Raw genomic sequence first — 26,389 nt, 5'->3', positions numbered from 1 at the left:
CATCACTCATGATCTATATTTAATTTGGACGGCAACAAGTTGAAGGTTTGCTGCAATAGATAAGATTCTCGGACGCTGGATCATGTCATCATCTTATTCCAGAACATACATTTCTAGTCCTATCCTAAATATTTCGTCGACGTTCGTCAGCATCACTTGCGATGGGTATCTATAAACTTTCTACTCCAAATGCTATAAACACGATCAGACGGGTGTCTTGATACTCCTTTGTCAGGCTGCTTGCCTGGTCAAGTTGACCTTTAGATCAAGCGACGAAGCATGTATGCTTCATGTGCATTCATTCATAAATGAACCAATGATCTGATTGTTGATTCTCTAGTGATAGCAACATTTTTAATGTTTCGAGGAGAAATTGTTGGACTTTGACTTCGTCTTAATCCATTGTATTCTTTGGTGATTGTGGTTGGAAATGGTCCAAAATTGGAGTTGACGACGACTGTCACAGCACAAGGAAAGGTACACCCGCTCGTCTCCCACCAGCTTCGAGATTCGTGCGTAAAATGATCGTGCACGAATCTTGACGCATATCGAAGCTGATGTGATGTGATATTTGCTTATTGATACGTTCATGTAGAAATTAATCTGATGAAAAGTGTTATTGTGACATTAATGAGTGGCTGTATTATGATTTCTACTACATCGTGTATCTGAATCCGAATTTGAATCCAATTTGGATATTTGTTTCATAGTCGGATCCGTTTCGAGCTCTATTAGACGATGCCATCCCTTCCCTATCGGGCCCGACACAACCATTCCGCCATGTGATCCGCATCCACCAGGCTTCAAGATCCGTGTCGAGCTTGATTGGCACCTTCAAGATTCGCGTTTCCTTATATGGATTGTGGATTTAAATTGCGCTGTCAGTTCCGGTGCCCAGAAACTTCGCTTGCTTTCTCCCTTCGCCGAGGACCGACGGCGGCGCGATGGTGGGAGGGAGAGAGAGCGGCGCCGGCGCCTCGGCGGGAGAGGTGATAATACCGCTGGAGTGGGAGGAGGCGGCGGAGGAGATATCGCGCGCCTCCTCCCCTCCGCCGGTGGTCTTCATCTGCGGGCCCAAGAACAGCGGCAAGTCCACCTTCTCTCGCTATCTCCTCAATGTCCTCTTGCCAAGGTCAACATCGCTTTCCCGCTTCTCGATTCTTATGCATTTTTGGGAAGTTCTTTTGTTTTCTAGGGTTCTTCTCCTTCTCTTAAGAAGTTCAAACGTAGATTTGTTCTTTTTCTAGGTTTTTTTACCTTATCCTAAAAGTTATAACTTTTGATGAGGATGATTTGGTTGCAGGTACGGGAAAGTGGGATACCTGGATACGGATGTGGGCCAACCGGAGTTCTCGCCTCCGGGATGTCTCTCGCTTACTCTTGTCGACAAAACTATTCCAGGCATCTTTCTTCTACTTTATTTTATTTTGTGTATCTTTCTGTTACTTCTTGTTGATTTGTAAAGTTGATAATGTCGTTGTTGTTTCTCTATTTACAGATTTGATGAATCCGTGCATCAGAGCAACCGAAAGGTGCGGTTTTAGTTACGTGGTTGTGATTGGAAACTTTAATGTCTGCTTATGTAGATAGGAGATTCGACAAAATTTAGTTTTGTTATCAGGAACCTCTTATACTAGTGATTCTTCACAGTTCCACCTGAAACACTCCTAACAAGTTCAGATAAGATCAGCTACAATTAGTGATAGAGGATGTGTTAATTTCTTGTTTCAGTGTTTGATTCCTTAAGGACTTGTTTGGTGGCACAAAGACTGAGAGGGACTAAGAGAAGTTAGAAGAAATGGTCACTTTTTTTTGTGAAGAAAAGAAAATTTTAGATACAATAACAAATCACAACTTGAGAAACAAAATCTTTTTGGAAGGCTTTACAATGATTTTTTGAAAATATAGTAGCGATATTAATGGATTCTTTGCAGCTAGGACCCTGCATTAAGCATAAACCAGTCGAAATACTTTTGTTGTTCAAACTTGACATGGTGTATAATAGGAGACAAATTATCCAAATGAACCTTTTAAGACTTAACCAGTTATCCTCCATTCTTGAAAAATATTTGAGTTTTGTGGAGACACTTTAAGTTATAAGTATGGAAATGTTCCAGGAATGACAAAATTATTAGGACTCTGTATCCTTTTCATATTTTAACCTGGATTTTCTAGAGCAAGTAAACTTCCTTGTCAGACTGGCAGCAATTTTTACATAAACTTAATGACTAAAATTTCCAGTGAAGTTCCTAAAATACAGGAAATAGATCAAAGTTAAAGACAAAATAGACTAATTTGTTACAGAATTTTAAACCTTACTTAGGAATGACACATCTGATTCATGCGATGGCATAAAGTATCATGTAGGTCACTTTGATAAATCTTCTATTTCTTGGCATATTATCATAGTGTTACTTATTTTGTTAAATTTTGAATATTCCACTAAAATATTAGACCCCTCATACTTCTTTTATCTGTCTTTGTATCTGAGGATCAAAGACATGCTCTAATGACATCAATCGACAGGCAACATCATGGGCAAATGTGACTAAAGAAAGTAACATTTATTTTTAATGTGAGATTATTCATCAAGATTCCAGGAACTAATACATTGAACCTACTTGATCTAGATTCTTGATTTTCTTCTCTCCCTCATATGTTCAAGGATGACACTTATGTTATTTGATAATTAACCATTTAATAAATGAATTTGTAGGTCCATTTTAGGGTTGGTCCTATATTGTTATTTTGCTGTTTTACAACAAACATTTTCTTTCCAAATTTCAGGTGCTTTTTCTTTGGTGATGTCTCCTCAAAGAGTGATCCAAAAGCCTATTTGGATTGTACCTTCAACTTGTATGACTACTTTATTAGGGTGCATTATCAACCAAATGAACTAAATCATCCTGGAAAAGCATTGCCTTTGATTATTAACACTCCTGGATGGGTTAAAGGTTTGTTTCTGGATGGGTTAACAATTTTTTTTGTCAGGTAGCAAGGTGATTTCATGCTGAAGCTTGGGACTAATATAGTTGGCTGTGAATCCTTCTATTATCCTTTTATCGTTTGCAGGCACCGGCTTTGATCTTTTGGTAGAAAAGTTGAGATATATATCTCCCCTTCAAGTGGTTCAGATACGCATTTCAGTTGAGAGTAAAAATCTTCCAGGCAGCACATTCTGGTTGGACAGTGACCAACAAGAACCCCGTATATATCTTCTCAATTCAGCACGGCATAACTATGAAAATCAATCGTGAGTTTGTTAATATTTGAAAATTTGTGACATTAAGTTACTTTTTAAGCTCTGCTGTCTGAATTTCTGAGGATGAAACTTAAAACAGTGTCTTAATGGAAAGAAAGAAAAAATAAACTCTTCACCTGCATCTTTTCTGCACTTGATGATTTATTTTTTTATTTGCTGATAATTTGCAATTATTGATTGAACATTTTTTGTTCCTGAATCACATGTTCCTTCAAGAGCTTGAGGCATGGTTGTAAGTTTCTGCCTATTGTCTGATATTGGATATGCTACATCCAATTTCAGCTGAAATTTACAATGAACAGAGTAGAAAAAGTAAAAAACACATAGGTGCCAGTGCTATGACAGAGAAAATGTATATTTGTGATAGTGATGCAAATATAATTGCCATGCCTCTTTTGTGAGTCATATTACTCAGAATTAGTATATGCCAGACTATGCATGTTACAAGAATTTGAGATGATGTAGGTACAGGTCTAACTTTATCCTATCCTCTTCTCCTTTGGTCAGGCAAGTCAACCAACAGGGAAGCCTTTAAAAAAGAAGCAAGCCAAAGGTGATGAAAATGCAAAACCATGCAAAAGTGCAAACTTTGTTAGGATATAAGATGGCCCCTTAGTACATTTTTCACCTATTGATGATTTGCCTAAGATCATCACTGAGATATTGGTTCTGCCAGCACCTTATCCAGTGTTCTTCCCATGGCAGCCATTTTAGGTGTAACTGTTGGTAGCAATTTGGTGCATTATCAGTCAGTTTAATGATTCAGAATTTTAGTGGTGATCTATGATGACATCAAGCTTGATCAAGTTGGATATCACTTTTTTTTGTTCTTTATGGTAGATCACATAATATTATGAACCCTTCTGGCTTCATCTTTTAGATTTGGGTTTATGTAGTTAATTTCATTTTGTATACATTTGTTGGTCTTGGGAATTCGACTTTCTTATAATCTAGCACTTTCTGTCGTACATTAGTTATACAATATATTATGTATTGAAGTGATAGAACGCTGGATAAACTCACTTTTTACTGTACAATATTGAACATTTTTTTCCTGCAGTATATTAGTTCGAAAGGATGCTTGCCGTATGCGAGATCAACGCCTTTTTGACTACTTCAAGCAATGCTTTCCTAGTAACCTGAATATTTTAACAAATAAGGAACTTGCTCATGCTCTGGCTGCTATTGCTCCTTACGTGGTTCCTTTTGCAAAAATAAAAGTTGTGCATCTTCATTGTCAGGTTAGCAAAAGATAAGTTGATTTACTAGAGTTATTCTGCCTTATGATTAGAATTGGTTTATCATGTGCATATGCTTTTTCTTGTTTTTGTAATCCTGTGGACCATTTGTGTATGTCATGTTTTGATGGTTACGGTATGAATTCTGCATGAACTTTAGGTAGCAGTCACATTGTACTTTGCTGAAGCAAAAAAAGAGAACAACCAATTATCTTGCAATGACTTAAGAAATGCATGATTAAAATATTTTGATGCTGTTATCTGAATAATCAATGTCATTACATGATAAGCAACTTACACTAGGTGTTCTCATAAATATGTATCCCTGTCTTTCCCTAGATCATGCTAGGAAATTTAAATCCTGGCATAATCAGTTGCTAGTAGCAATTTGGCATCGTGTTAACTGACTGACAAAATTCAGTTGTCTGGAAAAAAATATTCTGTGTGAAGGAAGATAATAAATGTGGTAGCCCTCTCCATAGTCTTGTAACTTTATATTGCTTATGCTGTTACTTTTGTTTATGTAGGTTCCAAGTAGCGAAATCTTCCACAGTCTCAATGCTACAATTGTTGGCTTGGCAGTTAGTTCTGATGTACCTGCAAAATCTCGGTCTGACACACCTTGGTGTGTAGGACTTGGTACTAGGCTGACCTGCCGGTCTCTTTTCATTTTTTCTTTCATATCAAGTAACCAAGTTCTATGATGTTTTTGTTGTCTGTATGATATTTGCCTTGCTACTTAGGCAAGTTTAATATATGATTATATTGCGAATCCTAAACATATTGAAGTAGATTCTGTTGTGTATGATTTGGATTTCTTGCTTATGCGCATATACAAATAGGATTATGTGTTCTTTATAGCCATCTGTTATTGTCAGCGCTACTGTATAGCTAGTTACTGTATTCTTATCTCAGTGGATTTAACCAAAACTTTCTTTTCAAGTAGAGCAAATTTATTTATTTTATCAGGGTATATACATGACAAAGTTAGTATGAATCAAGAAATATTATCCATCTGTGAATTTGAATAGAAAAGAAGCTTAGCAATCCATTTAAAATTCTATTTGGATAGATAACAAGAAATATTTGCATATATGAATAATTAGGGGTTGTCTTGGTTGAGCACTAAATGAGTGGATAAATATTAAGGGTGCAAGGTGGTTTAGGCATGCTCAGAGGACCTGTACTTGCATTGGTTCAGTGAGTTCAATCGATATAGACCTGTACTTGAACCATCTATGCTACCAAATATCCTCGAGTGATCTATGGTACCAATCATGTACATTGATTTGATCTTCACAATGAAGGATTAGGGAGTTTCCATGCAAATGACAATAACATGAAAAGGAGAACAGAAAAAAGACGTCACTATTTGTGGGTTAGGAAATCAAAGTTGGACTTAAGTTAATTATGTTAGCTATAATATATTCATTTTATACCAAGCCTGGCTTATCAGTTACTATTATGTAAATATTTTACACATACTGATCGAGTTTCTCATCTTTTAGACAAAGCATTATAATGGACTTTCTGGGCAGCATCTCTTATAAGTTTTAGCATCTTACATTTGCTTTATAATTAAACTTTAATCTTAAACTATTGACCCTTATGGAATTAGATGTTTCTTAGAAGACATTTCTACCATTTTGAAGTTTGAAGTTTGTTGTATGTTGGGAAAATGTTCACAACATGATAGTCTAGAATTTTTGCGCTACATATCTCATTCTTGTCATTCAAATTATATCAGCTAAACTACATATCCCTAGGTTTAAATGTCCCATGTTTCACAATTGCTGTCTCGCCATTCAGATCTTTTTTCAGTTTGTTTCTTTAAATGGTTAAGAGTATACCGTAGTTTTAAAACTTCTTTTACTTGTCTTTATGAGTAATTTGCACGCAATATTCTGAAAAAAATGTTTTTAAACAATAATGTATTATTTTGTCACGAGTTCTTGCTATGCCAATGTCAGAGTTATGATCTATGTGCCGTTAATTTATGACTTTATCGATCAGGTATCGTGAGAGCTATTGATGCAATTCGAGGTTTACTCTATGTGATTACACCTGTTCCCCTTGGCATTCTACAAAAGGTTGATCTTCTTCTACAAGGGTTTATCGAAATCCCTACCGGTCTCTTGCAGGTAAAATAATTTTCCATCCATTTTCATGTTTTGATAGTGGAATTTTTCTGCTCAAACATTTCTTTTGAGTACATAGTTTATGATGTGCTCCATATTGTGCTTTAAAGCTCAATGTGATCTTTTGTAGGATAAATGATTCCCTTGATTCTAGGACTCCTTTAGTCAATACCTTTCTTGCACTAATGTGTCATACCTCTGCTTTTCCCTAATTCTACATATAAATCCTCATTTGCAAAAGTAATAAACACAAAGGTTTTCTAGCAGCTACCAGCACACATATGTACCTTATCACTAGGTTGTTAATACATGGGTGCCCTTTATATTCTAGTCTCTGCTTGGATTGTTCTCTACTTGGATATGCAACCCTTCATTTTGAGAATCTAAAAAGAACTTGCACCCTATTTTAAGTGATAATGGATGCCAATGCTCTTTAATTAAAGCTATTTGCCGAAAACTGTGCCTATGCTTGTTCATGTTTTGTGTGTAAAAGATTCTTCAAGTACCATAGTTTTACATTTCTGGTTGCAACCACCTCAGGTGCGTGGATGTTTATCCCCTTACATGTCGACAAATGTGCTCCACAAGATATCAGAAGAGCATTTATAAGGGTTTCCAACTGGGTTTTCCTGCTGATTACATGAACTGAAGCACGCACAACAGTTTCAATTGGTGATCTCAGTGATATCTTGCTCTGCACAATTTTTTCTCTGGTTCTGTCAACCTCCAGAAGCAATTTTGAAGAGACTACCGTGAAGGAAGATAATCTTCGATTCTAAAGCTTCGGAAGGACAACTTTTCATTCGAAATCTGGTTATGTAATTGAGCTCTTGTGAAAGTGTACAAGCAAGATAAGCAGGACTCAGAACTCTGCCGTGCACACTGCTCCTTTCACACTCAATATGCAAGATAAGCTGCAGACTGATGCAGTCTACTTTCCCATGACATCCATTCTAATGGTTAAGGAGCAGAGTGCACGGTAGAGCTCCGAGTCCTGCTTTAAATGTTTAGTAAGCATGGAGGTTGCACAATGTAGTTCTATATAGATATTGATTACTTCTACTGTACTCTTCTGATTTGGTGAAATTGCATGATGAACTGACTGCGTATCTGACCAAATGCAGAAGATAGTGTCCTGTTCTCTCTAAAAGCTTATTCATGTAGACATTTGCAGGCATCCTCCGATTCCAGCAGCAAGTGGTTGATGCAGAGCTAATACAGAACGAGGCATCACACCGCCCTCGATACCTTGTCCGAGATCGTTTGCTGCGCACCGGAGTCTGGACCCCCGGCCGTGAGGTTGTACTCTACCTTCTTCCGAGCCCGCATCACATACAGCACGCCACACCCAACTCCCAGCAACAAGAAGAGACCATAGAAGCCAGCAAAAGAGGCGACGGGAAGGAGAAGCGCGACCCGCAGCGCGAGCACCAGCAGCAGCAAGGCGACGGTGATCGCGGCCGCCTTCTCCTTGATCCGCTCGCCGCGGGGGGTGGCGACGGCGGCGAAAACAAGGCCGAGGCTCATGAGCACGGCCAACCAGATGAGCAGGAGGAGGGGGAGGTGGAGTGGGTGTGCCGGGTCGAGCTGGGCTCTTGCCGGGATGGTCGTGTAGACACCGACGCAAACCATCGCCGGAAGAACCAGCTGCCATGCCGGCCTCGTGTACGGTGGGTCGCCGGAGGAGCCGACCATCGAGCTCTTGTCCATCTCCAACGATCTCAGTAGGCGTTTGCAGTCGAGCGATGCAGCTACTGCCCACTATTTATGCAGTCGAGCGATGCAGCTCCCGTAGACTGCTTCGCGTATGGCGAAATGGCGTCGCCGCTCGGGAGATGATGACGACAATGGCGATGACGAGGCTACAGTTAATGCGGAAGCTTGAGTGGGAAGGAAGCAATCTTGGCGTGGGGTCCGCCCACGTGCACGGCCGACTTATTTCCGATCCTGTGGGAACCACACAAAATCGGAAAAAGAAAATGTTTCAATCAGATCCTCGGGCGTCGAGAACATCTGATCGATCCATCCATCCATCCATCCATCTTAGGCAGCTGATGTTTGTGGTTTATTTGGTCATTATGAGGGAGACGTCAGAAAGAGGAATGCAGAGATTTTGATGGTGCATTCGAACGTACGTAATGGGTATTTCTTTAGGCATTTATACCGATAATTTCTCTTTACTATTTACGATCTCATTCTGATAATTTCTAATATTCCTCTACAAATCGACATAAATACTCTCCTAATTCTTCTTCTTCTTCTTCAGAATCGCCAGCGGCATCGAGTTGCGAGCGCTCTTCCTTCTTCGTCGTCTTTTTAGCAACAGCAAACTTCCATCTGTTTCTGTGCAGCAATCAAAGGCATTATCATCATGTGAAACGGACGCACTCATCCTTCACATCATGTCGCATTTATACTCGTGCGTTTTGGTGGATGTCTCGTTCCCATGCGTTCACGCATCGATGAGAGCGTGACGTCAACCCTCCCCCCCCCCCCCTCCCCAAGAAAGCCGTCGCCGACCTCGAGCTAGTCGTCAGCGATGACATCAGCTCCCTCTCGCTCGTTCGCCCCTCGGATTAGGAATGTATTATTGTAAGTTTCCGTCTCATCGTGGCCGACCAAATCAGCGATCGGCTTCGCATGAGAAACGCAGAGAATGATCTGCAAAAGAACAGTGTCATTTCTTTTATTCTATTTATTTACATGATTATTAGAGCAGTGATATTTCACTGTCGACTGAAAAATAAATATCTTAACAAAAAAAAAAATGACTTGGATTATAGATACATATATATACTACAAAATAAATATATATTTTTAATTAATATTTTTTGTATGTAGTTGAATGATAATAAAAGATTCATATGATATGATCATTATTTTTAGTTAATCGAGACTCTATATCCACATCTATATCAATAATTATACGTTAAAATAGATTTTTAAATATCTTACATTAAGATAAAAGTAATAGTATAATTTTTATATTTACGAAGGTAAAACATTTAACTTCGTTTCTCTTCGTGTAATCGATTTTACCGATGAAAATATTGTATGTGCTCGATGATAAATCTTACAATATTTTCATCAACAGAGTCCGAGAAAAAATGAGATTAAATAATTTACTTTCGTAAGTATAAAAATCTTAATGTAACATTTTAAAATATATAAACTAAGATATTAATAATAATTGATTACAAAAGATAATATATAATTAATCCAAGACTTCACAACATATTTTGTTGGTTTTCTACTCAACCAAGACTTGTTTAGCTGGAACTTTGATTTTTTTTGCTTGAAGACTCCTCGTTCTTCTGAATAATGTTAGTATGAACCCTTTTTGGGAGATGTGTAGCCCTCAAGGCTTCACTCCAGAATAACATACCACAAACCTGCATCCTGTTCTTCGAAAGAAACTTGCATATGATATGCTGCCATAAGCTTTCAATTCAAGAGATACCACAAAGAACACCAATGCAAAATGATCCCATCGTATCAGTTTCGTGCTCTGAGACTCCACATTCCAGCTCTATTTTGTGATAAATGTGTTTCTTCCGATGCACCGAATGATACCACCGCAGGTCAGTCAATGAAGGCACATAACTCGTTCATGAATGCTAAGAATCAGCAGATCAGCACCGGATTAGGTGACTACTGACCAAGAGACGACTACACTTTTCATTGCATCTCACTGTCGATTATACAACTTGTACTTAATGGTGCATCATCAGATGATATAAGATTACACTTATTCCACGTCAAAGTTACACGAGCCAACATCAAAAGCATGCTCTCCACCCCGTTATGTCGATTCATACAACATCACAAAGTGATCCAAAAGCACAAATGTAATGGAAAAACAAACTCGGGATATGACTCGATCCTTTAAAACGTAGCCAATGGCGACCCAGCCGAGGTGAAATACGAAGCAAGATCAACCTTCAGGTCATCGTACATGCTCAAGAAGGGATGTTTCTGGATATTCAAGTGTAGTATCAAGCAATGGCCTCATTTATGGGGAAAAAAAAACTGAACCGAGGATAAGAATATTAACTTACCAAAAGAACCTGCGCAGATTTTCTATCCGTGGGATTTTTCTGTAAACTGGATATGGAGTACAAAAAAAATATCTTAGTTGAGAAATAAGTATGGGATCAAGTTAGAAGACTTGTAGAGCATAAACAGAAACAAAAAGGAAAAATTAGAGTGATGCAAGAAAATCGTACAATCATAGTCACCTGATCTGAATGATGACCACAATGAATTGTTTATTTTTTGCAAACCACAAATGATAAAAACATTAAAAAGCCTGAGAGTTTCATTACAAATTCTGAAATTTTCAAGGGGTTGCAGATGTCTAAACAGAAGAGGCCAAATGGTTTGCATTAGGTGCATCAGATGTATAAAACTTGAATTCCTATCATACCACGATGTCTTTCATGTTCAACCATGTCCTTCAAGCTCTGATGCATGGTTCTAAGAAGTATCTATTAGCTGCCACTTTATCACGTCAATCTTAGTTCAGTAATTGAGTCAAGCAACATTGATGCCTCATAATTTGCTTTTGCAGGAGTGCATCATTCAGATTTCAGACAATGTAATAACCAACTTTATTACGTTCAATTATTTGGCCCTGAACTTGTTTGGCATAATAATCTTGCTTTTTGCCGAGGGAACTAATGGAATTAACACACAGATTAAATAAATAATAAAGTTCTTGGCTATTTGAATGGGTTGGGGGGGTTGAAGCAAGAATACAAATGATTTAGCACTATAAGCAATTATATTTTTTGGGAAAAATGGAAAATTTTAAATTTTGAGTACGGAAGCACATTTCTTGGCAAATATTAGCAGTATATTTACCATTCAGAAATAAATGATGTAAACTCCGCAGAGAACTGATCAGAAGGTGCGAATGGAGGTGGTTGTTCGACGACTTCTTCAAGCAGTTCATAGAAGCTATCATGAGGTGGGTAAGGAAATTGACCAGTGGCACACTCCAGCATAACTAAACCCAAGCTCCAAATATCACTTATATGACCATGTTTCTGTCCGGTGATTCTTTCTGGCTACAAATCAAAAAGGTTCTAGCATGATTATGGCTTCAACACACTAAGGATATTAGTATATAGAAAATTTTGCTAACAAAATCAAAATGAGAGGAACAAAAATCTTGAAACAAGCAAATCACTAGCAGTTTCGGGGACGAATACTTACAGACATGTAGTTATAGGTACCAGTAAAGGTGTCACGCTGACCCGAAGAGCTTGCAATTATTCCACTCACACCAAAATCAGATATCTTGACTTCCCCACTATGATTGATTAAAATGTTTGATGGTTTCAAGTCCCGATGAATAATGTGCTTTTCATGGTGCAGATAAATTAGACCATTTAGCACCTGCAAGAACAACGAAAAATGTTCAGGAATATGATGACTGCTAGTTTACTGATATACTATAATAGGTCAAATAACCATGACCATCGATGCCGTTCAACACTGGCCTGCTTACAGATTGCGGCAAGATATGGCTCCGGAATTGTTTTGACATCCTTCAGAAAATTTGCAAGTGAGCCCCCATCCATATACTCCAAGACTATAGAGATAACACCATTGTCATAAAAACACTGATAGCATAGGACTACAAAAGGGCACTGGGTTGATAGGCTTATCCTAAGTTCCTGAGCAATCTGCTTCCGTATATCCTCTTGAATGTTCATTTGTATAACCTGAATATTAAAAGCTATTTTAGAAACTTCCATTCAAGGATTTGATGCTTCTAATTGAACTTATATAGCAGGAAGAGTACATAATTTTACATTTCATTTATAAGTCATGAAGGTAATAAATGAGAAACTGTGTCTGATAAGATGTGAAAAGAATTAAATATTGTGCTGATACTACAAGTGGCTCAGACCACCTAATGAAGAGAACTAAAACTGGCTACGAAAAGTTACTCTCCTAATAGAAGCCATAGAAGCAAACAAGGACATAAAACATTCTCTGACACAAAAAAATTTGACAAACAATGTAAATAAATGATTTTAATCAGGATAATGATGATCTATCTTCAATGTAAAATTTGACAGTCTTAGAACATGTCCAACATGCAAACCAGTACAGCTTTGGCAAAAAATTAAGTCTGCTAGGCAGAAGTATGGCATAGATATACATCTTCGTCTTCCTCCATATTTCCTCTTATTACCTAGAAACATCAAGCAACTTCTTACATGATAACCATGATGGTTTGCCATGCATTGTGTAGAATGGTTTATAACCTAGAAGCAGTGACATGAAACTCTGAGGTTTTGTTCTTTAGGTTCCAAAAAGAAAGAAACACTTAATTGAAAACTAAAATCAGACAGATCAAGCAACAGAAAAAAAGTTGATTTGGAGCACTGAGATCTTGAAGTTGCGATATGTATGATATGGCTCGAATGACTTATATTGACTTGGAATGAACCCTCAGACTCTAAGTTTTGGTTAAATATTACTTCAAATAGTATGATTATATATTCATATTGTTGGATCATCATCTCAAACTATCTGTGTTTTTCGGTCTAGTTGTGTTCTTTCTTCATTTCTGTTCTGATGAAACTCACTGAAATGTATGTTGACTAATATACTCCCAAAGCTAAGCTTCAGGCCATAGGGCTTGAGGGATGTAGTCTAAATTAAAGGAGACCATCCTACAATTCAGACAAGATTGAGGATATTTCATGCCCAATTCTCAATCCAAGGAACTGAATTGTTGGGTGAATACTCAGAAGGTTGCTTATATAGGAGCAAAGCAGCGTTTGCAAGTCAAAGGCCACATGTAGAGTTTTCAATCTATGGCAAATGAAACAAGGAAGAAGAAGCTTTCTGTATTTTGTACAATAGATGAAAATTAAATAGCAGAAAGAGCTTCATCAATAACTCGAACAAACCCATGTGGGCGAGACTCCTCGGGACTCCCAAATTTCAGCGCACACCTTACACCCACATTTGTTAAGATAGATTCATCATAGCCATTTAAATTAGGAAAAAGAAAAAGACAATTCAACATGTTGGTAGAACTAAAGCTCAAAAGCAACAATATCTGACTCAAAACAAATGCCATATAACTGATGCTATACCTTGAGAGCAAATAGAAGTAAAGCTCAAAAGCAACAATATCTGACTACTCAAAACAAATGCCATATAACTGATGCTATACCTTGAGAGCAAATAAAAGTAAAGCTCAAAAGCAACAATATCTGACTCAAAAAAATGTCATATAACTGATGCTATACCTTGAGAGCAAATAGAAGTAAAGCTCAAAAGCAACAATATCTGACTCAAAACAAATGCCACAAATGCCATATAACTGATGCTATACCTTGAGAGCAAAAAATTGACTGGTCCATTTGTGACGAACCAGTTGCACGATTCCACCACCACCTGTTCCAACTACTTTAATGGCATCTAAATCAGCCAGACTCAGTTGGTTGTCCAACGGTTTTATAAGAGGTGGCTGCATCAAGACATACGCAATATTGTGAGAAGCCCCATAATGACCAGTATTCAACATACCATGTGCTTCGAAAAGGCACAAAAATGACAATTGTATACTGGTATAACTTTAATAGAAGTAAGAAAATGGTACATGCAAGTTTTTGTTGTGAGGATGCAAAAGGTCTATATTGACATGTGTCGCCATGATGAACAAAACTTTCCATCTATCACACATGAAATATGATACCCTAATTAATCCCATGTCAAAAGTTGGAAGGGAGTTATGAGAGTATATTAGAGCAGCTAGGTCAACTACTAATGATAGGCTTATTCACTTGGGACCAAGTAATTAAAGATCAGCTATATCCAGAGTCCCAGATTACTAGGTTGATGGACCAACTTATTGGACCAAATCGTACCGAGAAAACAAACTATAACAGATCTGTGGTGAGGATGTACAAGGCCAGATAATGACTAATAGTAATTTCGAGCATAAGAATTTTAGGCCATGCAATTACGACCCACTCTATTCGAGTAATTGAGCTAATGGACCTATCGTGTTGGGTTGTGAATCATGCAATGAAGTACTGCACACAATACTATTAGAACTTCTTAATTACATACACTGAAACTGCATAAACTAAATATTGATCCTACCTTTTCAACAATAAAATACTTTTAGACTTCACGGGCTCAATACTTATCTGCGTGAATAAGTCACGCTGCAAATTTAAAACTTACCATTTATCTAAGTCATGATGCAAATTTAAAACTTACCATTTATCAAGCTGCCCAAATTAGCTCAAGTTGGCTCAATTCTACACCTCCAGCTTGATCACTATGTAGATTAGTGGGCTTAAAAAAAAGCTCCAAAATTAATTTTAAATTGATACTAGAAAAAAAAAAAACTAAGCTCGATCAAACTTCTGAATTTCAGTTACATATTTGTCAACATAACCACAAAATCAACAAGTAAGCAGATGACATACTTTCATTTTTGTTACAGAGAGCACGAAAAGAGAAGAGGTCAAAAGGCTCCAGTTGAACTTGAACGAGTATTCTCATGAAGCTAATAACTCTTGGGCCTTGTGAACAAGATCAATACCAGAAAGGAGAGACTTCGATTATACACACATCTTCAATCTAAATTCCTTCCAATGCTTGGTGCCTACAATTTCCTCCTGAGGGGAAGCCACCTTATCGTGACAGTGTTCTTAACTACTTTTCTATTGGATAATAGGAGGAACTGCCTCAACATATTGATCAGAAACTAATATAGCATTGAACTTTCTTTTGTTCCAAGAAATCATTTTTGTGGGCGTATATGTATGCGCATGTGTGGCTTTGGTTGCCTTGACTGGCTGGCTTTAGGGTTGATGATTTTTAGCTCCTATCATTCGATCTAACAACGAGTCGATTGATGGTATTCCTTACTAAGAGAAAAAACAACAGAAGCTGAAACCAAAAAGGAATATTTGAAATAGCAGAGAGGAAAGGAAAAGGGGGAAAGGGGACAAGGAAGGAAATTGATATGTTACCCCGCCTTCTTCACTGTGAGAGACGATCCGGAGCCCGTCCTTATTGACCAGAAGATTCCCATCCTTGAACGTACCACTCTGAGTCCTACACTCCTCCACAGAGATCGCAAAAAGATGCCAAAAAACACCGGAAAAAATCAAGAAAAGGCGAACGAAGAAATTGAACGGGAAGCAAGCAGAGAAGGATATATCATTACAGGAATTTGCCGATAGAAGCTTCGTGGCCGGGGACGGACAGCTTGAGCTTTGAGTTACCAGGTCCGGCCTTCCTCATCGGGGATGCGCTCGGCTTCTCTTCTCCTCTGGTTGCTTCGTCCTTGGACAACGACGGCGAAGAAGAGCTGCGGGAATTGGGCAAGACTTTCTCGTATGGTGTGCGGGTCAAAGAATCGATCCCACGAGATCGATCCGTTTCTTCACAGAATCTAAAGCCCGGACGGTGACGCGTTCCTGCGGCCCACTCGGCTGCTCGTCTCAGCCCCAAATGCAATCCCTCTCTCTCTCTCTCTCTCTCTCTCTCTCTATATATATATATATATATATATATAAGCGATTAAAGTGGGAAAGAAACAATTTGGATATGTTGGATTGAATTATTCAGCATAAAATGAAATGAATTTAGAATATCGAACCAAAATGACGAGTGCTGATGACTCCACACTCTGTCTCTGGTCCTCCGGACAATGAATGGGAGCAAAAGGCCTTACACGTTTGAAGTCGAAATTAAATGATCATGACAACAAAAACATCTCCCAACGTTTATTGATGTGTGTGGTTGGCTGATGGTGAGTTGTGGAGCAGCCTCAATTGACTGACTACATGTGAACCGAGATAATTCATGAGTCTTTACTAGTTGATATATTAATATATATATATATATATATATATATATAATTAATCATAATTATTTTGAAAGATAATATCTTTTTTTCTAATATATATTCCTTCAATTCGCTTGATTAGTTATATGTTGGAGTTCACATGAAATATAATAAATAAAAAATTGAGATTAAAAATATTTTTAAAATAAGATATTTAGAACACTTTTTGTGCTCTCACTATGGATTTAAATAGTACTTTTAAAAGGATATTATGATAATTATGGCCCTTGTGTCTCCTCTAAAGGTCAAATGATGAAGATTATGATTATATATTTTTTTAAAAAAATTATGAGAATTTATGTGTTAAAATAAAATTTAAAATAAAGGAAAATCTATATGTAATTTTGCATTTTATTAGATAAATAAACATATATTATTTAGTGCCATAGACAGTTGGAGTGTAGAGACAAAATACAAAGAAAAAGAATGTACGGAGATTCTTATCTCTCCCTTCGTTTCTTAAGTCGTCGCATTAGTTGAGGTAGTTTTGTCCGCTTTCAATGCGTTGACTCTGACGGGATATTTCGTCCACGAACGGGCACAGTGTGCGCAAGCGCCCCTTCTCCTCCTCCTCCTCCTCCTCCTCTTCCACCCGCCGACGGATGATGGCGGTCTTCACCGGCGATGAAACTGCAACGGCAGCGGTGGCGGTGGCGGTGTGCGGCGGAAGGGGCGCCGGCCGGAGCCGCCGCGCGGTCCGGTGGGCCGCGGAGCACCTCGTCCCCCACGCCCACCGCGTCGTCCTCGTCCACGTCATCCGAGCCGTCACCTCCATCCCCTCTCCATGTGTGCCCCCCGACCCTCTTTTCTCCTCTCCTTCGAACCCTACTGATGTGATCGAAACGTGAGAAATTTTGCTTGTTTCTGCAGCCGGGGAGCGTGTTCCGGTGGACCGCCTGGGAAAAGACGTGGTTGAGATGTACGTGCAGGACCTGAAGTCGAAGGCTCAGCAGGTGTTATTCCCGTTCAGAGAACTCTGCGGCACTAGAAACGTGAGATCTTTACCGTATCTCATCCCCCCTTCTATTCCCCCTTGGAAATGTTCTTTTAGGTTGGAATTCGACGAGATTAGCATAAAAATTGGAAGTTTTCTGTAGGTGGAGACTTTGGTACTGGAAGGGGAGAATCCTGCTGCTGCTCTGTTGGAATATGTTTCGATTTCGGGAACTAAGAACTTGGTTTTGGGATATTCATCATTTCGGTTTCGAAGGTTAACTATGTAGTACCATGATGTTGCAATTAATCCTTAGTAGAGTTATCAAATATGCTTAGACAAGCGATTTTTGTGTGTATTTTTTGAGATTTTATATGTAGGTAATAGATCTTAGATTTTCTGCATTCTTTGAAAGTTCAGTAATGATGACACTTATTTTGGCCAATCATCTTCGGTCGAACTTGATCATCGTAGGCCATGAGTTTGTTTTGACTAACATTGTATCCTCCTAATCTGCTTGAACAATAGCAATTAATCCATTTTGTGGATGGATCATGCGGTGCATGATTGTTCAGAATCTTATTATATGATTTGGATGGTCGGATCATTGTGATTATGTTTGTTTTGCTCAGGGGGGATTTTTGGCTTTTCTACATCCTTTCTCATATTTGCTCCCTCTTTTTCATTATTTGCTTTTTACTTCAGAAGTTGGTGTGGCACTCATTCTCAAGCTTGTTAGCAACATTCCTCATAATATTTTGGACGCAACATTTTATTTTTCTTGATTTTTTGCTCGGTGTTGTTTTCACTTTGCTGCTGAACAGATTTGTGTGAATTTAGCAAGTCATGGTTGTGGTGGATTCAATTGAGCTTTGGTCATTGTTTGGAGCCAAATTCTACTTGAGTAGATGTCATAAGGAAAAACATTATGTTTATCTGCAGCTTTGGACAATCTAGTTTACTGTCTTCAATGAGCTTCTATCCTTACTAATTCCAATTTCCTAGGATATTGAAGGGCCCAGATGTGCCAACTACTGTTCTGAAATTTTCTCCAGATTATTGCAACATTTTTGCTGTGTCACGGCGCAAGCTCATCATGAAATTTGCTAATCAAGTCTCTGATGGTTTGTGCAAAATCCTATTGACTAATTTCTATTTTACTATAATTTTGATTTCAGTACATTGTCATTCTTGTAATCTTGCTTTTGGCAGATCCCAGCATTAGCACCCATATACAAACAATCAAAGGCAAGCTATTTGTTCAAAGACGTAGGAACCCTCTCTTTGATGCAGTTTTTTCATTGTATGGATTGGAAGTCGGTAATTCACCCATATTATCATTATTGACAGGTGGTACATTGCATTCTCGAGCCCTCAGCGAACCAAGTTCGTCAATTTCTGTTAGAAGTTTTGAAACTTTACCTTCTATTGGAGGACACGAGGAAGGAGAACTAAATAACAAGAATTATGGCTTTCTGGCCTCTATTAAATACAAAACTTCTTTTATGTTTCACTCTTCAAGAAAGGTCAACAAATCTCTCCCTCCCTTGCGCTGTGTGTGTGCGTGTGTGTGGTTAGATCCTCAAAATGATTGACTAGCTAGTAATTAGTACGGTACATAGTAAAATGTATAATTTTATTGTAATATTGACACTGATGTTTGTTGCCTAAAAGAACCTTCAGGATGTGTCTCCAGCTGAAGTTTCAAACTCGAGGAAGGAGTCCCAGAACATTCTTGCTATGTATGATCAAGTTTGTGATGATCTGGTTCATGCAAAGAAGAAGGTTTGAAAAACAAAAAATTCTTGCTTTGCAAAATCAAGCTGGAATTGAGAAATGTGCTTCATATGTTTGCATTACATACCCGAAAAGGCCTAAAACTTACCTTTGTGCTTTTTGTAGATGTATATGGTTTTATGTTTTTATAGGCAAATGTCCAATTCTACTTCATGAAGCTGGCATTTTTGGATAGCATTGTAGGATTTTGTTCTTTGTTAATTTTCTTTAGAAAGCGTGTTTAGTTCCCTTCATTTCAAAATATTTTTTCTTGATCTGTTCCTTTTGGACTCTTCAACGTGAATATCAGATTATCCTATTTGTCTTGGATTTTTCCTAAAATGTTTGTGCTTAAGCAGACTTTGCAATGTATCGAATTAAGGTAATACTTAAATCATTGTGGCTCGTTGTTCTCAAGAATAGTAATGTTCATTATTTCTTTTCCATCAATTCATGACTTTTCCTCATCATTCCACATAACATACATCTTTCAGTTGTTTGTATCTCCCCTTTTTGCTGATCTACCTCAATTTCCCTACTGCTCATATCTGATCCATTTTGTGGCTTCTTACAGTTTCAATCACTTTCTTCTGAATACTCTGAAGTTGAAAAGAAATTGAAGAATGGGTTGGAGAGAGAGAAAGTGTTGGAAGCAATTAAAGAAGTTGAGGAAGCAAAACAAGTGTCTGTGAAGGAGGCCCAACATAGACATAAAGCCGAACTTGTAAGGATATCCTCTGAATTATCAAAAACAATAGATGGTTATTTCTTAAACAGCAAATGGTGCCGAAGATATTCAAAGAATGAAATAGAGGTTGCCACTGATAACTTCTCCGAAGCCAAGAAAATAGGAGAGGGGGGTTGTGGGTATGTCTACAAGTGCAACCTTGATCATACCCTGGTAGCTGTCAAGGTTCTTCGACAAGATGCACGTGACAAGGAAGCGGAGTTTCTTAGAGAGGTCTGCACGAAACCCACATTATTTTTCTTTCTTGAAGTTTAATATATTTGTTGGATTTTAGGGGCATTTTCCTTTTTGCTAAAACACAACTTACTAGATCCGAGTCATCTCGGTCATTTATTTCCTTATCATTCTGCTGGAGAGGGGAAGAAAGATAACTGATTCTGATCTTATGCAGGTCAAAATTCTTAGCCAAATTCATCATCCTCACTTGGTCTTATTGCTTGGGGTCTGCCTTGAGAGCGGTTGTCTTGTATACGAGTACATGGAAAATGGAAGTTTAGATGATCATCTATTCAATAGGGATGGCAAAAGGCCACTCCCATGGATAATTCGATTCCGAATTCTCTATGAAGTAGCTTGTGGACTTACTTTTTTGCATGGCAACAAGCCTGAGCCCATTGTTCACCGTGATCTGAAACCCGCAAACATTTTGTTAAATAGGAATTATGTTAGCAAGATTGGAGATGTTGGACTAGCAAAGCTCCTCTCTGATGTGGTGCCTGATGGTCTCACAGAATACAGAGAAACCATTCTTGCTGGTACATTCTTTTACATGGATCCTGAATATCAACGAACTGGCACCGTTCGGCCGAAGTCCGATTTGTATGCCTGGGGGGTGATTGCGCTTCAGTTGTTGACTGGGAAGAACCCAAATGGTCTGATAGTAAGTATGGAAAATGCAATTAGAGGAGGAACATTTTCTGCTGTACTTGACCAATCAGTAAAAGATTGGCCACTTGCTGAGGCAGAGAGATTAGCGAAACTTGCTTTGCAATGTTCTCGACTGACATGCAGGGAACGGCCTGATCTTGATTCAGAGGTTTTGCCAGAACTCGAAGATATATTAAACAAGGGAAATGCTATTATTAATCTGAAGAAACACAACATCGATGCACCGAAACATTATTTCTGTCCCATTCTAATGGTAAAACTCAAATACAAGTTCAAGTCTTCTAAATTCTTTCGGCTCTATTTTTCATGATAGAGGAATTTGTTGTCTGCATGCAGGAAATAATGGATGACCCCTATGTTGCTGCTGATGGTTATACATATGAGCATAAAGCTATCAGGGCATGGCTTGAGAAATATGATATATCTCCTGTGAACAAAATTAGACTTCCTCATACCTCCATAATCCCGAACCATTCGTTGCGATTAGCAATACAAGAATGGAAGTCTCATGTAGCATTCTCAACCTCTTGGAATTGAGTGATTGTGCTGTGTCCATTTTTTTTCGTTTTTGTTTTTGTTTAAAGGATGCCTGACTGGAGGTCCCTTGTTCTCGAAATCTTTGGTGTATGTAAAATAGTGTGCATTTTATGACAGTAGTCATAATTCTTTATGCTGTCATGGAGAAGTGTCCTGGAGCTGTTTATTTTGCTTATTTTATTGCCATTAATTGGCTGATAGAATTATGCACCGCCGATGTTTTGGCTAATTACATGGACATAATGTTTATTGCCATAACTTCTGTTCTAAGGAATCTTTCTCTTAATCATGAAACAGAGAGACATAAAAAGACCTAGTGATCACCAATTTGGCAAGTTGGAGTGTGAAATTTCACCAACAAAGACATTAAGAAAGTAAACAGACATAATCAATTGAAGTTTGGAGATTAATAGAAAGATTCCTTAGAACAGAAGTTAATAAATGATCAGTAAAATAACCAAAGATGTCCTCTGCAAAGTTGTTGACCAGTTGAGGTTTGGAGCCTCAACACTTCAGAATACAACTGTATTGGTTGGAAACTCTGCCTGTTTGCATATTATACTTAGTATGGGATTTTGTTGATCAAAGAGAGATGGCAATGGATGCTAATTTGTGGATTAAGTAAATCAAATCAACAACTTGTGTTGCATTCCCAAATACACTTTCAAACAAGTTGCTAATTCCAATTTGGAAAATGAAACATTTGTAGTCTCCTGCACCTCTTGTCTTGGATCCACATGGAAGTCAAACCTGTTTCTAGCTCATGACACAGTAAGGCTATCTCATGATCTAATATTTGTAACAAGATTTGGGCAATTTCATATTATCACAAGCTGTAATATTTGAACTATTCAGGATTGACTATATGGATCTTTGACTCTCATTTTGATAATTCTTTGTTACTCGATAAATATGCTAAAGCATATGGAGAAGAGAAAATTGAGTAAAAATATGATGAAAAGATGCGCAAATCTTATCTGTTGAGACTCAGAATAAAAAACCTGCAGAAGTATTTTGTTGTTGAGGAAATATATGTCAAGACCTTAATGGCATGCAAAGAACCAAATAATGGTGCTATACCTGGAATCAGATGTACAATGAAGCTCCAAGTAGGTATTCATGTGTGTATACTTCAAATCAGAAACACCTTGAAATGCACTGTATGTTTGTGCTTGTGAATATTTCAGCAACTATTGTTTCTCACATTGCATTCATATGTAAAGCAGATATCTAATCTATCAGATCTTCACACAAAGGACTGTCAAATTGCAGAACACATGCATCCTTCAAAAAAACAATGCAGTCTCTTAGCAGTAAGAATTTTTAGTTCCTAAGAAGCTATAAACACACATTACAACAAGATGTTGAACACACATGCGAAGGAGTCATGTCATGCATGCCAAGGCTTCGAAGCCAATCGTTCAGGAACACTACGATCCATAAGTGTGTAGTTTGCCATGGTAACCATTTACTTTCTCCATTTTTCTTACAGAACTCTTCTCCCTTTGTGGTGGTTGATTCTCCAGATCGCAAGAGAAGATGGAAGAATCTGTGTCGATACCAGATAAAGTCTTGCGATGAGAGCGAACAGCCACGGATGAATGCCCCTGCGGTGTGGAGTTTTGCGCATTCAGAGCTTTCTGCTTCGCCTTGATCGATTCAGTCAAGCTCATGTAGTTGGGCCTACTGCTGCTGCTGTCCTCTGTCCTTTCTGAAGCTAGAAGAGTGCTGCTCGAGAACGGTGTTGACATGAAGATAGACGACGACGATGCAGAGCTCTCGTTGAAGTATAGTTCGGTGCTTGGGGATGAGGCAGAACGAGTTCTGCAGCAGTGGTTGTAAGTGATGGTTGGGGGTCTTGCAGAAACCCTGGTCGTGATGTTGTTCTTCTTTATCCTCACTGAACTAGGCTCACTACATGTTGAGTAGATGCCAAAAATGTCTTCTTTGGATTCAGCGTCGGAAGGATTGTTGTGGACTTTGTGTTCCATCAACCTGCTCTCCCATGGTTTTGCAGCCATCCACCTCTCTAACCAGCTCCAGCTCCCATTGCTCTGATCAAAACCACTATGCTTTGAAGAGACCGAACTCTGCTTTGATCTTCCACCGAGGGTTGACTTAGATTGCTGAAAGAAGAAGGGAAAGAACTTTGCTACGCAATCGGGCAAGAGGCTGAAAGAAAACTATGCTTATTGCATTCACCTGTTGAGAAAGAGCATAAGCAATGGCTCTTTCCCTCTTGACAGCTCCTCGGTGCCTCATCTGTAGCTTTGCTCTTACTTCTTCTACTGTGCCCGGACTGTCACACCATCCTTCCTAAGAACGACGAGATGATGCACAACAGCATGATATAAGGAAGATTCACAAAGCATTCGTAGCTAATCTCGAAGCATTTACTTCTTTCTGATGTCACATTAAACTAAACTATGGATGGGGATTTTGGAGGAAGGAACGAGGAAAAGCTTGTGATGGAAGGATAAGAACGCAAGTCTGCTACCTCTGCTTCTTTTAGAGGATCCAGTGTGCCGCGGCGGGCTTCGAGCAGCCTTTGCACGACCTGCCCCTCGGTGGACATGCGCACCCGCCGCGCCCGGATGCGCGCCTGCACACGCACCAGGGCCTGCATGCACCTCAGCGTCACCGCCGCCTGCTTCCTAACCTGCCGCCCCCGCACTATGGCCTGCAGCCTCACGATCCCTCGCAGCGCCCGCAGCGCCCTCCTCGCCTGCAATCCCAATCCACAACAAGCTCTCATTTTTGTTGGAGGCATCTCGTGCAAGATTGATCTGGACGTGTAGTCCTCCTCCGTTACCAGGAAGGCGCGGAAGGCGGTCTGGATGCGGATGGCCGCCCACTCCTGCCTGACTGCCCTGAAGTCCTTGGGAGGGGCGCGGACGACGGCCGCGGCGGCGAACGCGTCACAGAGCGAGGAGGCATCGGACTCCTCGGACGCCGCCGACCGGCGGCTGCTGCCCCTCGATCCCCGCCGCAGCGACAGGTGGTCCCACGAGGAGCTCCTCCACAGCTTCTTCCACTTCCTGCTCCTCCCGTTATCGCCATCGCCACTCTTTTCCTTCAAGAAGGGGAAACCAACAACGCAACCGCAATGAGTCTCTAAAGACCCACCCATGAGAGAAGAGATTGAACAGGAAAACGACAGAGACTGCAGCGATTACACAGCTATCCTTCTCTTGCTTCTTGAGGACAACGACCAACGACTTGATCCACTTCCCCGAACCACCCATTTCTTGACAGGCTTCCACCGCAGCGGAAGGAGAGAGCGAAAGGTGGCAGCTTCGGAAATGGAGCTACAGACTCCGAGAAGACGGTGTAGCTGCTTGTATAGCATTTCAAATTCAAAAGAACATGGAGGGATTTGGATTAAGAGAGAGAGAGGATCTAACAAATCTAAACCTTGGATTCTCTTTCACTTTGTCGGGAAAGCAGGTGCAGTTGGCTTGGGTTAACTCCCAAAGCTGTATAGTTCATCTTTCCTCTTGTTCTTTATGCATAAAGAGAGTGATCTTTACGAAGCCTCTTTCTTGGGGAAAGGACAGAGCTAAAGACCTGATGGTCTATTCATCAGGCCACTAATTCATCATCCGCCATTGCTTAACGATCTAATGAACCAAAGATAATGAAATGTGAACGAAGAGAGGGTGGGATCAGTGCAGGTACCACAGCAGGGTGGCTGGCTGAGATGTGGAGTTCTGACACAAACATGAGAGAGAGAGAGAGAGCGACCAATAATTGGCCACAGGCACGAAGAAGAGAATGAGGAGTTTTAACACAAGATATCTACATGCATACATGTATCTTGTGAAGTACATAAAGTTGGAGTTGATATGTAGTGCATGATCTTGGTAGAAGAAGACCTGAATAGACTCTCTACTGTCGGATATCTTACCAATAAAAAGGAAAGAAGAACGACCATCTTTCTGTGTCGGATCATTGAAGGGAGAACTTCTGTGGTCACCATCATGGTTTGATCTCCCCAACCACTGCTCACACCTCTCGCCTGTTTTAATTGTATCGCTTCCTGTTGTGACGGCGATGGGCTGCGCGGGCGGGTGGAGGAGATCGGCGAGCATGGCGGTGCCGTGGTTTGCATGCCTTCTACGGTGATGCCAAGGCGTCCGAGTGTTCCGTTTGTCCTCGTCTCTCCCTCCCTAAGCAAAACACTATCTTCTCCGTCCTCAAAATTTATCATCCATGGATTCAAAATTATGTTTTTTTTTTATTTTATATCCTTTTTACGATAGGATTCAAACTTTAATTAGTTTATATCCATAAATAATCATCTATTCGATAAGTTTGTCCTTGAAAAGGAAACTATTTAGTCGATCGAGCATTGGTGCAGCCCATAGGTTTACGAAAAATTATCTGTTTTAGACAATCGATGTACCCGCATAGTTTTATCCTGTCGAAACATGTGAGCTCAAAAGACGCTTTTGAGAGTAAAAGAGATCCGACAGACATATGAGATATTGATTTCCATACTCCTTAACCAACATGGGACTAATTGATCTTATCAAAATCCATGCTTAAATCGAATAAAATTTTAAACTCTCTTTCTCTTTTTTCAAAGATAAATAATCATTCGTAAATAATAAAAATTAAGAAACGAAGACTTTTTAATATTTTTTACTTTGATAAGTACATTTATATTTTTATTGATATATTTGAATGATCAATTTATATTTTTTATTGATATATTTGAATGATCAACCTTTTACAAGTGTGTGTAGTATATCACCATCAAAATAATATCTTAAATTAGAAGGATCTGAATAAAATTTTACTTTGAATATCATGGTAATAATGTATTAAATATTTAGATTTATATGTCTTATCATATGTCTGGTGAGACTCCATCATGCCACCTCACATGATGTGGCTTCTTTTGATCCTAAGCTTTAGGGTTCAGGTGACATCAAGGATCAGATCAAGTTAATGCAATCCACAAGAAAAGG

The 26,389-nt window shown here is 39.1% G+C and overlaps 4 protein-coding genes across 5 annotated transcripts; 2 read left to right on the top strand and 2 right to left on the bottom strand.

Moving 5' to 3' along the window:
• Positions 1 to 801: 801 nt before the first annotated feature.
• LOC103991266 (polynucleotide 5'-hydroxyl-kinase NOL9) lies at positions 802 to 7,711 on the top strand. The gene is made up of 9 exons (XM_009410649.3): positions 802 to 1,132; positions 1,304 to 1,401; positions 1,499 to 1,532; positions 2,788 to 2,954; positions 3,073 to 3,253; positions 4,323 to 4,503; positions 5,028 to 5,139; positions 6,514 to 6,641; positions 7,179 to 7,711. The coding sequence occupies exons 1-9, from the start codon at positions 945 to 947 to the stop codon at positions 7,245 to 7,247; spliced, it is 1,158 nt and encodes a 385-aa protein (XP_009408924.2). The 5' UTR covers positions 802 to 944; the 3' UTR covers positions 7,248 to 7,711.
• A 2,582-nt stretch (positions 7,712 to 10,293) lies between these two features.
• On the bottom strand, positions 10,294 to 16,159 carry LOC103991265 (mitogen-activated protein kinase kinase SIPKK). Its single transcript, XM_009410648.3, has 8 exons — positions 15,850 to 16,159; positions 15,653 to 15,737; positions 13,999 to 14,133; positions 12,143 to 12,367; positions 11,856 to 12,038; positions 11,502 to 11,707; positions 10,697 to 10,742; positions 10,294 to 10,613 (listed from the first exon to the last, which is right to left on the bottom strand). The coding sequence occupies exons 1-8, from the start codon at positions 15,924 to 15,926 to the stop codon at positions 10,524 to 10,526; spliced, it is 1,047 nt and encodes a 348-aa protein (XP_009408923.2). The 5' UTR covers positions 15,927 to 16,159; the 3' UTR covers positions 10,294 to 10,523.
• Positions 16,160 to 17,047: 888 nt separating this feature from the next.
• LOC135643320 (U-box domain-containing protein 34-like) lies at positions 17,048 to 21,557 on the top strand. Of its 2 annotated transcripts, none has more exons than XM_065160129.1 (10): positions 17,048 to 17,319; positions 17,404 to 17,525; positions 17,631 to 17,743; positions 18,473 to 18,591; positions 18,680 to 18,736; positions 18,818 to 18,993; positions 19,151 to 19,252; positions 19,818 to 20,204; positions 20,383 to 21,132; positions 21,216 to 21,557. In XM_065160129.1, the coding sequence occupies exons 1-10, from the start codon at positions 17,136 to 17,138 to the stop codon at positions 21,414 to 21,416; spliced, it is 2,211 nt and encodes a 736-aa protein (XP_065016201.1). In that variant the 5' UTR covers positions 17,048 to 17,135; the 3' UTR covers positions 21,417 to 21,557. The 2 variants fall into 2 exon arrangements, with proteins under 2 accessions (XP_065016201.1, XP_065016200.1); XM_065160128.1 differs by having other exon boundaries at positions 19,142 to 19,252.
• Positions 21,558 to 22,595: 1,038 nt separating this feature from the next.
• On the bottom strand, positions 22,596 to 25,255 carry LOC135643321 (protein IQ-DOMAIN 6-like). Its single transcript, XM_065160130.1, has 5 exons — positions 24,593 to 25,255; positions 24,229 to 24,489; positions 23,914 to 24,141; positions 23,619 to 23,732; positions 22,596 to 23,542 (listed from the first exon to the last, which is right to left on the bottom strand). Exons 1-5 carry the CDS (start codon positions 24,659 to 24,661, stop codon positions 22,847 to 22,849), a joined length of 1,368 nt encoding a protein of 455 aa, XP_065016202.1. The 5' UTR covers positions 24,662 to 25,255; the 3' UTR covers positions 22,596 to 22,846.
• Between the last annotated feature and the right edge of the window lie 1,134 nt (positions 25,256 to 26,389).

This window comes from Musa acuminata, chromosome BXJ3-7 (assembly GCF_036884655.1).
Source record: "Musa acuminata AAA Group cultivar baxijiao chromosome BXJ3-7, Cavendish_Baxijiao_AAA, whole genome shotgun sequence".
In the NCBI taxonomy this organism is placed as follows: domain Eukaryota; kingdom Viridiplantae; phylum Streptophyta; class Magnoliopsida; order Zingiberales; family Musaceae; genus Musa; species Musa acuminata.
Note: the sequence above shows the minus strand (reverse complement) of the source record. Positions and strands in the feature narration are given on the sequence as shown.